A 15,784-nucleotide genomic window follows, 5' to 3' on the forward strand; every position below is an offset into this window, starting at 1 on the left:
AAGAAATGAAAGGGCTAGAGCGGTGCGACCTTTCGCGTGTTTCCTATTTTGAATTTAGACTGTGAGTGCCCTAAATGTTCCTTCCTCTGTGAACCAGAGACTACATTCCCCACAATCCTATTCGCCACTCCGCTGGATTGCTAAAAACACTCCATTTCCCATAAGGCTCTGCCTCTTTCCCCGCTCCTATTTATGAAAGGTTTTCTTTTTAATCCTGCTTCTTGACCAGAACGGGTTCCAAAACGCAATTTTAAAATAATAATTAAGCACAACCACATGCAAGAAAATAATTTATATTAACAAAACACACGCACACAAACCTGTCAGGGCGTCCAACGGGGCGAACTACGACTCCCACAATGCATTGCAATCTCTCGACCTCGTCCTGTCCGTTTTGTCTCGCGAGGCCTGAGGCAGGACGGCCGGATTCGGAGCAGCGAGAGAGGGCGGAGAAATCTCGTAGGCGAGGCCGGAAGCGCCTTCTGGAGTCGGGCCTGGAGAAGGGAAAGAGGCTGGATACGGAGAGGACCGACATGGCCGAGACGGACCCCAAGACCGTGCAAGACCTCACCGCCGTGGTGAGGCGGCAAAAAAGGCAGCCGCGGGGAATGCAGGGAGCGGGCGGGAAAGGATTTCGGTTGCTATGGAGACCGACTGGGGCCACTCAAGTGGGGGAGAGGGTTGCCATGGAGAAGAGAGAAGCGGGCCTACCTAGCAGTGGGGGGGTTACCATGGAGACGAGGGCAGGAGTGTTCAGGGCGGGTCTGATTGCCATGGAAACCCAGGGGGGCCCTGCTTGTTACAGAGATTGGGGGTGGCACTGGGGTGGAGTGGGGCCTCTGGATATTTGGGGCGGGGGCTGCTCTGTGCGGTTTATTTTAATGACTACTCCAGAGAGAAAAAATGTATATGTGATGGATATTATATAATGTATATATCTTAATATTGTGTATTTTTGTAATCTGGCCTAAGACACACACACATTCTGCCCCCCCCCTTTTCTTATATGTACACTATGTACGTAACAAATTTATTTACATCCTGCCTTTCAGAACGCAGATCCCTCCCAGGCAGTTTGGAAGTAACAAAGATTCACTAATACCAGTATTTAGAATACAACAACCCATTAGGGTACTTCCTACAGTGTAGTTGGTAGGGGCAGATGCTGAGGGACAGGGAGCCAATATAGGATTCTGGAGGGCAGGGCTGTGTGTGTGCTGCATGCCCTTGCTAAGTTGGTGCTCTGCCCTCATACCAGTGTTGGCAATGCTGTCCTGTCAACAGCATTAAAGTTGGATTCAGCTGCAGTCCAGTCACCTTTTGTATGTGGTGTAGTGGGGAGTCACTGTCTTGGCCACCTCAGGCTACAAAACGTTGAATTGGGCCCAGAGCATTATGGAAACATATTTCAGGATGCATTTTGTATCCTTATTCATTGGGATCCCACCCTAGCAAGAGAAATTGAAACATCCATATATAATATTTTATCAGTGGTGATGCTCTATGCAATTTTATGTTTGTTGGATTGACAAGCCCGCCACCACCACACTTAATAATTTGCTATTTGCCAGCCTGGCAGTTTCCACGAGAATATATATTTTCACATAACTAACTCTTCAGAACTTCATTTAATGCTTCTTAGCTCAAGTATGCTTCGGACCTTTGTCAGAACCCAGTGTTCACTTTCAGAAGTTGTGATGGAAACATTTCACTTGCAGAGCTTAGTATTGGGCAAAACGCCTCCCTTGGGTTAAATACTGCACCTGGGGGCTAAGAAATTAAAATCCTGTGGCCCCAGATAATTCCTGTTTAAAGCAAAACTCTACTTTTTTTTTCTCACCAGGTGCAGACACTGCTGCAGCAAATGCAGGACAAGTTTCAAACCATGTCTGACCAGATTATTGGCCGGAATATCCTTTGGGTTTTCCATCTTTTAAACAGAGCTCTTTGTGTGATGTACAGAATGGATGAATTCTATAAATCCCCCAAATGACTTGGTTCCTCCAAAGGCTGTATATTTAAAGCAGTATCATACCACTTTCAACAGTCATGGGTTCTCCCAAATAATCCTAGGAACTGTAGATTGTTAAAAGTGCTAAGAAGTATTCAGAGACTCCATCTCTCCTCACAGAGCTGCATTTTCCAGAGTGGGAAAGAGTGAGTGATGGTTAAAACACTATGTGATGGAGCCTAACTTTTGAGGACAAAGGAAGGGAAGGTAGAGGGCTGTTATATACCAGATAATATAATATTTCTCTCCCAGCCCAGGATTGTCTTTTCTGGCAGCATTGCAGGAAGTGAATGATGATTTCTTGGCATATAGCTACTAGCCATAACAACTTGATGAGTACCGGTCATCTGGGAGCAACTGTAGAAGAGGCCTCATGTCCTGCTTGTGTTACTGTTTTCTAAAGCTGTTAGCGCTTCAGCTGGTGCTGAGCAGGTCTTACTTTTATAAACTGCTTGATTGTAAAAAAGCAGTTTACAAAGAGAATAAAACAATAAAATTATTAGTAAAAACAATTTAAAACATTCATGAATTTAAAAAAACACACACCAAGCAATAAACTAAAAATGCACCACATTTTAAATATCTAGGCTTTCTGAGGGTCAGGTGGTATCTCTCCACTTTTGCATTTCTCTAGTCTGTTTTCTTTAACTCGATTCACTTGATGACATGAGCTGCCGTATTGACGACCTGGAGAAGAACATCGCAGATCTCATGACGCAAGCTGGAGTGGAGGAGCTGGAAGGCGAGAACAAGGCACCTGCTACCAAAACATCAAGTGAGTTCAGTGTCTGCAGAAGAAGTTAAGCAGGGCTACATGTTGGGAGCTGAAACTATTTTTTTGGACTGTGGGAGCGGACAGGTGGATTGGGAACCCAGATGAAGGGGATAAGATGGGTTGCACCAGCACCACAATCTTACATTGCTTTGTTTTCTTCTTCTGGTAAGAGGGAAAATACCTGCTAAAATGGGTAAGGAACCCATGAACCTCCCGATGTTGCTGGACTTCCAGCTCTCATTGTCCCTGATGATTGGCCATGATGCTGGGGTTGAGTTGGCACTCAACAGCATCTGGTGAGCTACTAATTCGCCACCCCTTTACCAGAAAGAACTAAAAGTAGTCCTGTATTTGAATTGGGTCTGAAAGTATCAAAGAGTGCTAGGCTTGGACTGTCTGTTTTCAAAGGTTGGAACAATTTACCCCTTTGTTTAGAACAGGAGCTGATTCACACACGAGATGCATACAGCTAAAGCTAAATAGGCCTTGGCTTGCTAAACATCTGGATGGGTGCCATGCCCCAGTTTTCCAGAGTGTCTTAAGTTTAATAGAATAATGCTTCCTGGAGTATTACTGGCAGTAGGCTGTAAATAGAAGAAATAAATGGAAGGCACTTCTTGCCACCAGGTGTAGCTGTGGCTGCGTGGAGAAGAATCTTGTTGATAGAAACAGCTGATAGTAACAGTAGTCACTTGTGCGCTATACAGCCTATAGAGCTATATCTCTTTGAATACCAGCTGGCAGGATACAGCTGTCACCGCATTCCCTGCTTGCAAGCTACAGAGAAATCACTCTGGCCAGTGTTGGGCCTGACTTAGTGGTCCAGCAAGCTAGTTAATAAGGTTCTTAAACAAGTGGAACCTACCACAAACTGTTGCAGTGTGGAGGGCTCCTGTTCAGTGTGCCAGCCACCCATGGTCGCCTCCAGGATATTCCATTACATTTCTCTCCCTGATTTTCTCCCCTCACCATCTACAAAATCAGCTGGCATTTCATGACCACTGAGCATACTTAGTCCTTTTGGGGCTGTTTTGGGAGCCTCTCCTTCCATCCATATTTCCCGCCTCCCCCAAGGTTTTCTTGAGAATTCCCCCCTGCCTCTGGATTATTTTCGATGGCTCTGTTTTGGCTACACAAAAACCCCAAGGTCCTTCAATAACCCCAAGGTCAATATGTAGTTCTGCCTCTTGTTTGTTTTCATAACAGCCCTAAGAGATAGGATGGGTTGGGAGGAAGTGACTGGGACAAGGTCATGGACTAGCAACTTCATAGCTGAGTAGTGTTTTTGATCCTTGGTCCTAATCTTGGACTCTACTTGCTACATTATTTTTTTAGTAAAAAGTATTTTTAGATGCAGACTTTGTTAACACTGCTTATGAACATTGGTAGTTTTCTCTGGTAGCATTCTTGTTAATAAATGTGTCTTTATTTTTAATCCCCTCAACAGCTTGCCAATAATCTACAGTGGGTGCTGGAAGGAAGCGGTTTTTACAAGCCTACAGGGATTTGAAGACGGCCTTTTTGTTTTCTTTCCTTTGTTTTTCAACTGCTAATATGTAAACGCATTTTTCTACTGCTGTAGAACTTGCATTCTTAATGTACCTTGTATAGCTAGATTTGGAACAATTTCTATTCTGGTTTCTTGTGTATTTGTGGGTTTCACACAGTTTTTCAAAGTAACACGTTCTATAAACTTCATTTGTTTAAGCAGAATTTGATGGCATTGCAGAATTTGATAAGAGCTGAATTGAAAATACTAACATTATGAGTGTGCTTTTGTGAGGTCGCACTTTTAAAAAGAAAAAGAAAAAGAACATTTTTACTTGTGGCCTTTTTGTAATTATTTTCAGTGATGTGGCTAAAGACTAGTCCTTTCCATCAGCCTGCACAACAAATTTGTCATGTGTTTGTAAGGTACTTTTGTGGACTGGAGTACAAGAATGAAAACATCGTGTTCTAAAATCTGTCATTGTGCCAGTATGTTGCCCTGTTAGTAATGGATTTAATACAACAAGCAATCTGCTCTGGGGGATTTAGGCTGCATGAACCATAACTCTTCTTTTTAGTTTTCTTATTATCAGTCAGTGTTCTTCATGATACCAGCTTGTGGTTTTGGGCAAATGATATATTAAGGTCATATTTCAGTAAGCTGCAGGCAGTGCTGCCCTGGGAATGGGCTTCTGCAGTTGGGAGATATCCCTTTAGAAAGCTAGTTTATTCCCAGGTATGGAGAATACCTGTTTAAACGTATTATTAACTTGGGGGTGGATGGTTCTGCCTTCCTCATAGAATAAAAGGAATAAAAGGGAAGTATTACTGGGACATCCCAGCAGCTCATCCTGGGCTCCCTTCTTTTTTAAATGGGATGCTGGATGTGAAGACCATCCCAAAGCCAATGTGAATCAGTGAAGGTCCTGTGCTTCATGGGCCTACCTGGGTCTTGGCTTGGTGACTGAAAAATAACCCCGCCTGCTTCAGGATCATATCCTTTCCTGCACCTTCAATCACTACCCCCTCTTTTCCATGTGTCTTGTGCCCTCCAAGGGAATTCCACCAGTCACTTTTAATAATCACTGGTCAAGGATCTTGCTATTGATTGATCTTATATCCCAGCAGAGTGCAGCAAAGGAGACAGGGCCTATTGCTGCAGGTAGGTGCTCTAGCACAAGATAGCCGCAACCCCAATCCAGCACACTACAAAGCAAATGTCATTTGCACCAGGATAAACGTAAATGCAAATATAACATTTGCTTATGCTAGAGATTGGGAAGCTCTGGCCTTACCACATACTTGCATTGTTCCTGACCATTGGCCATGCTGGCTGGAGTTTCCATCAACAGACTAGAACTCTTAAACAGTGTAATCCTATACATATTTATTCAGAAGAAAATCCCGCTGTTCAGTGGGGCTTGCTACTAAACAAGTGTATTAGGATTGCAGCCTAAGAATCCACTACACTTTGCGTCAACATACTTATACAGTATAGCCTCAGAGTTCCATGGGAAGAGATTGATTGATGAATCATGCTGGGAATTGTAGCTCTGGGAGGGGAAAAGGGGTCTCATAACAACTGGAACGCTATGATCCCCAGGATTCTTTGGGGGGGATCCCTGACTGTTTAAAGTGGCATGATACTGCTTTAAACATACCGTGCAGATGGGGCGTATGATAAGCTCCCATGCATGCTTGCTTTGAATCTTAGCTGCACAGAGATAGCACAGAGAGGACCTGTCCCATGACAGGCCAGGCTATATGTCAATTGCTGGTTAGCCCCTCCATTTAACTGGCTTGCTTGTGAAAAGACTCAGCAAGCCTGATCTGAACCAGGTGGGATTCCATCTACGTAGCTGTAACTGAAAGAGCCACATAATGGTCCATAACAGGTCTTTATCCACTCAAGGTAATAGCTGTAGGGGGCTCTAGAAGACATTGGGAACCTCATTTATATATTTTCCCAGCAATAGAACCCCTTTAGGAGTTGAACATTTGTTAATAGGCACCGAGAAATAAAGAGAGGAAGATAGGATTATTTGGGATGACTAGCTGGAAGTTGTAATAACCCCCCACCTTGTCTAAAGCATGCAAGATACTTCTCCACCCCTCTGCATCATCTGTTGTTCACCATCTGTTTGTGCCACTCGTAAAACATCTCATGTCTGTTGTGGTGATAACATGGACACTGTTATTACTCAAGGTGCCAAGGAAGTCCTCTTAAGCTGTATTAAGAAAGCAAATGGAGATAGGAGAAAATGCATCGTGTACCACCAGCCTTAGACTTTCCAGTCCTGTTAGAACTGTCTAATAAAAATGCTGAAATTGCTCTAAAATAAGGCTAGATCTGTGTGTAGGACATGCTCTCGCGGATCTTGTGTCTTAAGTGAATAACATTTTGTTGGAAGTCTTTGCACAGCGAATAATTATTCTGCCATGGGGTCTGGGTGGCCAGGGGGATCTGGTCCGTCAATGTGGGCTGCAGGATGCTGGACAAGATAGGGCCTTTGTCTGATCCAGCAAGGCTCCTGCATTATATTATCAGCTATAATAGCTAAATGGAAACTCCGTGCTTAGAGGCCCTATACCTCTTAAACTGTTGCTGGCAGGCGAACAGCGGGGAAGGGCTGTTGCTTTGTCATTCTGATTCTGAGCATTCCAGGAGCATCCTGCTGGCCATTGTTGACCAAAATGCTGAGCCAGATAAGCCTTTGGTCTGAGACAAAAGGGAGTGATTACTCTTACATGCTTATGTGAGGCAGGTATGCTGTGACAGTGCCCCAGTTCACAAATAGCAATAAACCAGCTTTATGTAAGCACACTGATTTCTGGAGAGGAGATTGTGGCCACATTGCTCCTCCAGTGCTACTGTGAGCTAAATCAGGGTTTGGCTTAGTGTGCTGTCCAAAGTTAGGCCCATGGTTTGTCTCACTGGAGAAAAACTGTAAACTCTAACCAGTGTTTGCTCTTAGTTTGCCTGATGGATTCCATACCCATTAGCAGATGGCATGGTGGGGCAACGGTGCTCACCTAACCTCCTGACAGTTGAGCCTCTGATGGTTACCAGGAACTAGAGAAGGAAGGGTGAGGCAGTGTGGAATTGCAGTGTGGAATTTGCAGTGCAAACACATCAGCAGGAGTGCCAGATTTGGTTCTGCTAATGTGTTTGCACTTCAATGACCTCCCTCCACCTCCCCGGTAAGCAGATGTGACTGTCAGGTCAGGTGAGCACCACTATCACTACACTGCCTGCTACTGACGACATCTCACATCACCCCAAATCTTTTAACATGCTGGCTGGGAATGATGGGACTTGGGAGTCCAACAGCATCTGTAGGGGCACAGGTTCCTCGTTCCTTAGCTAAAGCAGGGCAGAGAGGGGTGGAAAGGGCTAGAATGGGAATTCTGAACACAGATCTCTTGTATTAAGTGCCATTTGCCCCTGAGATTACAAGTAATAATAATAATATTATAATAATAGTTTATTATTTATACCCCGCCATTCTGGCTGGGTGTCCCCAGCCGCTCTGGGTGGTTTCCAGCAGAATATTAAAATACAATGATTCAACAAATGTTAAAAACTTCCCTAAACAGAGCTGCCTTCAGATGTCTTCTAAATGTCCGATAGTTTTTTTATTTCTTTGACATCTGTTGGGAGGGCGTTCCACAGGGCAGGTGCCACTACTGAAAAGGCCCTCTGCCTGGTTCCCTGTAACTTTGCTTCTTGCAGTGAGGGAACCGCCAGAAGGCCCTCAGCGCTGGACTTCAGTGTCCGGGCAGAATGATGGGGGTGGAGATGCTCCTTCAGGTATACTGGGCCAAGGCTGTTTAGGGCTTTAAAGGTCAGCACCAACACTTTGAATTGTGCCTGGAAACACCAAGTTTGCAACTGATGTTTCTTTTTTTTTTTGCAGTTCATCAGTTGAAGTAAAAAAGCAATAGCACAGAGCTGATGGTAATCAGCCCACACCAAAAACAATGTACTCCACGATTACACTCAGCCCTGATTCATACACACAAACACACCACTTGATCTCTGATTACTCAGCGCTCCATGACACCCAGCTGGGTGCACCAGCTCTTTGCAATGAAAACCCACTGAGCTACAACTGAAAATACAAAACTCGTTTGTGAATCTGAGTAATTTGGACTTCTCAAGTGGAGTTGTTTTTGTTTTATTTATATACCACTTTTCTTTCAATGAGCTCAAGTTAGTATGCTTTGCTTTCTCCCTCCCCATTTTATGCTCACAAGAACCATGGGAGGTGAAGCTTAAGAATCTGGCTCACCAAATGAGCCGCACGGTTGAGTGAGAATTTGAACCCTGGCATCCCTGGTCTTAGTCCAACACTCTAGCCACCACACCACACTGGCACCTTTTATTTTAATATTCCTATATTGGAAAGCAACCACAACTGGGGAGGAGAGGGTCATCTAAACCCTCAATTTGGAAAGCATAGATTGATTTTATTTTGTTCATTTGTTTTTTAATTGCACTCAAATTCCCTTGGCATTGTTCTTCCATGACTGGTCGCCATCCTTTCTCATTAGCAAATATGTATGCTACACTAAGAGTAGGACCTTTAGTGTGGCAGCACCCGTTCCTGGAATGTGTTTCCAATGAACAGCAGGCAGAAGCCTTCATGACTGACATTTAGGCACCTGCTTAAAACTCACCTGCTCACCCAAGTAATCCCTGATGGGTGAGCCAGCTCTGTTGACATATTAACCTGATCTACCCTTTGTGATCTCCAAGTAGGGCTTGGAGAGATCCTTGCCTGAAATCCTGGAGGACCACTGTGAGTCAGTATAGACAATACCAAGCCAGGTGTTTCAGTAGCCTGACTTGGGCTGAGGCTGTTTCCTATCTTCCTATGACAGTTCTGGTTCCTGGCACAAAGGGACATCTGTTTTCCTCTCCTTGGAGTTTGGCCATAGCTGATTTTATGTTTCTCATCCTCTAGAAGCATAAATCCAGATTGCAGTTTTATGGCAGATACTGCCCTCTAGTGCACAATGTCCCTGTTTCTTGTTTTTAATAAAAAAAGAGAGTCTGTTCCAATTATTTATCTTGTTGCCTTCTTACACTGAAGCTTTGATGTTACCACTTTAATGGGCCACATGTGGATTTGAAATGTGATCATTAAACTAGGCAGTGTGTTTACCATTAAGGAAGTGAACAGGGCTCAACAAATCCTTCTGTATGCCACCGTTTGAACCTCTGCTTTGCTCCGAAGGGGCTCGAGGCTTGCTGTGATCTCTCTCTCTCTGTGGCTCTTTTGAAATTAAATCATGTGAAAGATGAAGGACAGGGGAAGAAAAGTACTGAAAAGGAAGCAGCCGCCATATCTGGGCTGTGATTCAAAGGAGGCAACAGCAGACACCCAGGACGAGATTATAACCCTACCTCTTAGATGTTTCCTGCAGCAACCATGCGTGGGCCTTGCACGGTTGTGATGAAACCCTCCCTCCAGGCAAAATGAGAAAGGCCTCTGTGCAAAGCTTCTCAGGGAGCAGCGGAGGGGCTACTAGCCTCTGAACTTGAGACAATTTGCCTGAACTCTGAGCAGAGCCAACCCAACCATTAGGCAGAGTGAGGCAGCTGCCAAAGGCAGCAGATACTAGGGATGGGCAGCAGAGTAAGGCGTAGGAGAGCAGAGCTGTGTGTGCTACATAGCCTACCCTGTGTCCTCTAAGCTAGTCCACTGATTTCAGCAAATGAATTGAGGTATTAACAAGGCTTTTGAGTTTCTTGTGACAGGTTAACATAACAAGCAAGTCAAAGAATGAGGGGAGAAATCAAACATAGGTTGATTGCTTCTTTCCTCTTTTTTTTAATGGGGTCCCTGCTTTCACCCTAACAATGTAAATGGTAACGTGTTTACAAGAGACGTTATACTGGACCTCGGCAAGCCACAGATCTCTCATTAAAACTATGACTTATCAGACATAAGCATCACTGAGTTCAGTTGAGCTGACTCACAGTAGGCATAGGATAGCAGTTACACAGATCTTAATACATTTCATATAATTACACACACAAACACACACACAAACACTGCTGCTGCTCTTTGTGGGGGTGATAATGGGTCATGGATCATTTGTCACAAGGGGCCCATCAATTATCCCGGAGCTCTAGCAGATGAAAAAGGCTCAGAGCTGCATTGTCTCCTACCTCCCCTCTCCACTAAGCCATGCATACAATAGGAGGCAGAAGAGGAGCACACAGCCTTTGCCTTTAAATTGGCCCTTTTTCTTCAGTGCCAATGCTCTAGGTCAGAGTTCTTCCAAATGATGTTGGGCTACACCTCCCATAATATCTTGCCATTAGCTATGCTGCCTGGGGCTGATGGGTGTTGTAGTTCCACAAAACGTGGAGGGCCACGAGTAGAGTGAGGTTGCTTTTGTTTAGGCTATAAACAATTGCCTGGATTTCAGCACTGGACAGCTCCTCCTTGGCCAACATACCTTTGCTTCCAGAGCAAAACTCCCTTAACGTTTTATCGCTAGTTATCCATAAATCATATGTGCAGCCTGGTTGATAAAAGGCACTGGAGACTCTTTAGTTGTTATCTGTTTATCTGGCATCCCATCCTGAATTCTGATATGTACATTTCTGCTTCCCCATGAGTCAAGCGTGAACATATTTCTTGCTCTAAATGATTTGGGAATTTGGACATTAAGCTCTACTCCCAGTGGTGGCTTCTTTTCAGGCTGACGAAGAGAACTACAAAGTACTTAACAGACCCCCCGGGGAACTAAAGGCACCATGAGAAAGTATGCTTCTCTGCATTATGCTCCATGGGGTTCATTTAGTGCTCAGTAATGATAGTGCACAATTATGTCTCTTCCACTCTCTTCCTTTCCAGTTTGTGGTCTGTGTTGTCATAAAAAAGCTAGTCCAAGGATACTCAGATTATAATGGCATGGAGAGGTGGATTCTGTTGTCTGCATAAAATTCTGTGGAGGAAACAAATTTGCACTCAAACTCTTTGTTGTTGTTTTGCTTTGCTTTGGGGCTGTTGTTGTTTTGCATAAATTGTTATGCTCTTCAGCAGCTTATAGAAGCAGAATGAACTCTGCAAAGTGGCAAAACAATAATAATGGCACGTGAACCTCCTTTTAGTAGGAAAAGTCAGGAAGGTATTGATGTACATCAACTTACTGTAGCTTATGCTATCAGCTCCTAATAAGCCCACCAAAGGGCAGAAAATACTGTCGTGGCAACCAATTTTCCAGGGGGTAACTTAAATTTTTGAGTGTCATTAGTCCCATGGAAACAACTTCATAGGGCTGAGCAGAACAATGAGGCCATGGAAGTGGATCTTGAAGTGGGGCCCAATGGTTTGAGAGATATTGATCAGTACACCAGGGAGGGACTGAGCCAGTTGTCAAGTAAAGGTACCATCAGACATCCTGAGAACTGAGGAGCAGCCACCTGACTTGTCTTTGGCACTGCCTCTCATCATAGAAGTGCACCACACCTCTGAGGATGTTCTGAGGTTGGATCAGACAGTGAACCAATTTTATCAACTTTGCCTTCATCTACAAGGATGCTGAGCTGGCTGCGCCAGCATGAGCAAGCCCAGCCTACTTGCAGGAGCACTTGTTTGCTTGCCCTCTTTCAAGGCTTGGGATGATAATAATGTGAATTATTGGGCCCACCCCACTCTCCAAAGGGGGAGCTCGTGGGGCATGTCAAATGTTGAGACAATGTCTTACAATAGCCATGTATCCTAGAGCTCTGCTATGAACTTCTGAACTGTGTACCCTGTAGTCTGATCTACATCTGGGCATTGTGATGGATTCTGGAATAAACACCTTGGCAACAATTATGCTGTAAGTCAATGATCTTCAGATAGGAGCCAAGACACAGGATACCCTGAGGGAAGGCAGAACAGGCCATAGAGCTCTAGGATAAAGATAGGGAGCCTCCAGACAGTGGGCCTCATCAGGCCTTGCATGGATCCTGATCCGTAGCTGTTTTCCCATAATCACATCTACCCACCCCATATCTGACATCATATGGGACATGAGACATGGGGCATGTAAGGATGTGGTGATATAGGAATGATCAGGAGCTTAAAAAGAACTTGTGATTGTTCCATTGTGAGAGGGAATCACTAGAGTAGGCTGCATCAGTATCTAAAACTGGGGTAACCATGTTACTCCAGACATTGTTGAACCCCTAGCTCTCATCATTCCTGATCATTGGCCATGGTAGCTGAAGCTGATAAGAGTTGGAGTCCCACAACATCTAGATCTAAAGAGGCCACCAATCTACTCTTTAAAAATTGTGTTTGCTTTAGTAACCCTGAATGCCATTGGATGAAGGTGAAATATGTATGTAGCAAATGAAACCTCATCTATTTTGTCATCTTCTAGTTTAGGATAGACAATGTGACACCCTCCAGATGTTGGACTACAGCTCCCATCAGCCCCAGCCAACATGAGAACTGTAGTTCAACAGCATCTAGAAGGCACAGCATTGGTAACCCCCATTCCAACTCCCATCAGTCCCAGTCAGCTAAGCTGAGCTGTCCAGGGCTGATGAGAGTGCTACTCTTAAATATCTGGAGTGCACCAGGTTGAGGAAGACTGTAGTAAATATGTATCCAGCCAGTTTAAAAGCAGGCAGGATAAAATCAGAAGTGAGATTATTAACAAAGATGTAGTAGATAGAGAACTTTCCAGTGCTGAAAATTCTGAAAACCTTTTATAAGAAGAGGACAAAAGGGAATCTGAGAGAAAGATAACATTAGTCCTAAATTCCCATAAATTTGTACCAGTTGGATATGGGCGAGTGTGTTTGTGTTTAAAACAGTTGCTAGACTGACAATTGACAATGAGAGCAGAAGTGGGGGAAGAATTGATGTTTCTGAAATGTTCTCTAGAGCTTGCTGCAACTGAGAGAATTGAATCAAGGAAACTGAAACAGTTGGCATCTCAGATTAGGAGACATGAGCAGCACATATCTCCCAGAATTACAGGCAAAATCTGTGGCTGTTAGAATGCAGCTTTCATTGGTGCAGAAACGGGGTTAACTTGGCATTCTGATGGGGAGGATAGAGGAGGACAAACTCAAGGTGGTGTACATAGTTCTCCTTATCCTCATTTTACCCTCACATAAATCCCATGAAGTAGGTTAGAGTGAGGGACAGTGACTGGTCCAAGGTCACTGAATGAGCTTCATGACTGAGTGAGGATTGGAACCCTGTTCTCCCAGATCCTAGTCCAGCTACTACACCACAGTGCCTATATAGCAGATGTACTGCATGTTAAAAGGTAGGGAATAACCGGTCTGCTTGAGTTTTCAAGTAAAACACTTGAAAACGCCAGCCAAGGTTTTTCCAAATAGAAACGTTTTATGTTTTGATTTCTTTCCCCACGCCCACCCACCGCAAGGATGTTATATCCAGACATTCACACCACAGGGTTTTCTGACCCAGCTAAAGGGAGCGCATACACAATGTCAACTCCATACAGAAAAATGCAGTTTCTGCAACACTTTCCACCACTTTTCTACATTGCCGCTTTCCTAATAGTGGAGAAGGCCTCATCCATAAAATAACTTTAAACAAGGCAGCTCACTGGTAATTAAAGTGGTAACAGATATGATGGAGAACACTGGGGAGAGCCGGCTGGACGGTCTCTTTGGGGTATTTCATATGCTTTTTTCCAGAACAACATTTCCCTCTCATTTCGGAGAGCTAATTATACATGTGCTGCACACTAAGTGGAAGGCAAAATTAATTGGAAGAACAAAGGCAATTTGTTGCGGATTGGACCACGGCCACCAGCGTTCTTTTCCCTGGCAGGAGAATACGACTCCGCTCAAAACGATCTGTACTGAATGGGTATTCAGAGTCTGGTTTCTGCAGACGGGCCTGGGGGGGGGGCAACCTCCTGGACTGCTGCTGCCACCCAGTGTAGACAGTACTAAGCTAGATGGGCCAATGGGTCTTCCTCCTCTTTCTTTGGGGCTGCCAAATCATGCTGGATCCTGAAGGGGCTGAGGAGTTCATAGCAATTCCCTTTTGCTTCTTCTCTGTTCTATAGCTTCATCCAAACAAGATTTTCTTGCTCCTATACTCCCATTCCCTTTTCCCTTCCTTAGATCCAAAATCCTGTCTCAGTCTAGAAGAAGAAGAAGAAGAAGAAGAGTTTGGATTTGATATCCCGCCTTTCACTCCCTTTAAGGAGTCTCAAAGCGGCTAACATTCTCCTTTCCCTTCCTCCCCCACAACAAACACTCTGTGAGGTGAGTGGGGCTGAGAGACTTCAAAGAAGTGTGACTAGCCCAAGGTCACCCAGCAGCTGCATGTGGAGGAGCGGAGACGCGAACCCGGTTCCCCAGTTTACGAGACTACCGCTCTTGACCACTACACCACACTGGCTCTCATTGTGGCCTTCTGCCCTTTTTGCATCTATGATATGGGCCAGAATGTTTCCCTTGCCTAGCCTTCACCTCAGCATTCACCCTCTGGCCCTCCCATGTTTACGATTTGTTCAGGTGCAAAAAGGATGCCATCTTACTTATTTTATTTTATGTATTTATAGCCCACTTTTTTCTCCAAGGAGCTCCAAGTGGCAAACATGGTTCTACCTCTCCTCATTTAATCCCCACAAGAAACCTGTGAGGTAGGTTAGGCTGAAAGGCACAGTGACTGGCCTAAGGTCACCCAGTGAGCTTCATGGATGAGTGGGGATTTGAACCCTGGTCTCCTGGGTACTAGTTCAACGCTTTACCCACTAGAGCACACTGGCTCTGACACAAGAGATCATATGACAATCATGAGTAGCTGCTTCCTGCCCTCACAGAAGGCAAACAAATGCCTCTCAGAAGGAGGAATGAGTTAGAGAGAAAAGGATAAGATGGGAAAGCATGAGAAGAAAAGGGAGTTAAACAATTGACCTAGGAATAGGACAAAACTGAAGTCCAAGAGGCTGCTGATAGGGAAAAGCAGCAGAGTCTTTAATAATTTCTGAAGTAAGATGAAAAAGAATGGTTGGATCAATAGCTACTAACCTGTGGAAGGGAGTTAGATCCAGAGGGCAAGAGGAGGGCTAAGCTTCACTGAAGAAAGAATGGAGGGAGAAATGAGCATCAAAGGAAATCAAAAGAAAGTGGGAGGAATGCTACAATTATAAGGAGAGGGACGCAATCATGAAAGAAATGATTATTAGGGAAATGTAGTCAAGGAAAGGATTGAAAATAATTTAAATGTTAATTTAACACCTTTTTTATAAAAAAGAGGGGGATGCGAATAGCATCTGCAATGGGAGAATTGGGAAGGTACCATGGGCACTGACAGGTTTTACTTTACACTGGCAGAGGCAGTGTTTTCCCCAAATTGCATGGTGGTAGGTAAAAAAAATAATGATGCAGCAAAGGTGTTTGTGCATGCCTGTCTCTCTTTACCTGGGAAGTTTCCTCCTGAGAATCCTCGTTTTTAATGGGACTGTATCCTACAGGTGATGGCAACTGGCTCTTTCAGTCTTTATAA

At 44.4% G+C, this 15,784-nt stretch overlaps 1 protein-coding gene and 2 long non-coding RNA genes across 3 annotated transcripts in view; 2 read left to right on the forward strand and 1 right to left on the reverse strand.

Moving 5' to 3' along the window:
- The first annotated feature begins 401 nt into the window (after positions 1-401).
- Positions 402-4,748, forward strand: HSBP1 (heat shock factor binding protein 1). The gene is made up of 4 exons (XM_083626147.1): positions 402-578; positions 1,844-1,910; positions 2,670-2,786; positions 4,234-4,748. The coding sequence occupies exons 1-4, from the start codon at positions 534-536 to the stop codon at positions 4,242-4,244; spliced, it is 240 nt and encodes a 79-aa protein (XP_083482273.1). The 5' UTR covers positions 402-533; the 3' UTR covers positions 4,245-4,748.
- On the reverse strand, positions 4,325-11,903 carry LOC310768268. Its single transcript, XR_014551243.1, has 2 exons — positions 11,716-11,903; positions 4,325-11,237 (listed from the first exon to the last, which is right to left on the reverse strand). It is a non-coding gene; the product is annotated as an uncharacterized lncRNA (long non-coding RNA).
- Positions 11,904-14,414: 2,511 nt separating this feature from the next.
- Positions 14,415-15,784, forward strand: part of LOC310768283 — a 65,749-nt gene continuing 64,379 nt past the window's right edge. The window contains exon 1 of the long non-coding RNA XR_014551261.1: positions 14,415-14,566. This is a non-coding gene — a long non-coding RNA (uncharacterized lncRNA). The remainder of the gene's footprint in view (positions 14,567-15,784) is intronic.

This window comes from Podarcis filfolensis (assembly GCF_964270895.1).
Source record: "Podarcis filfolensis genome assembly, chromosome: 8".
NCBI classification, from domain to species: domain Eukaryota; kingdom Metazoa; phylum Chordata; class Lepidosauria; order Squamata; family Lacertidae; genus Podarcis; species Podarcis filfolensis.

Coding starts and splice junctions, on each gene's coding strand:
- HSBP1 (XM_083626147.1), top strand. CDS start 534: ATGGCCGAGACGGACCCCAAGACCGTGCAAGACCTCACCGCCGTG. Junction 579..1,843: donor TGCAAGACCTCACCGCCGTG/GTGAGGCGGCAA, acceptor TTTTCTCACCAG/GTGCAGACACTGCTGCAGCA. Junction 1,911..2,669: donor TGACCAGATTATTGGCCGGA/ATATCCTTTGGG, acceptor AACTCGATTCAC/TTGATGACATGAGCTGCCGT.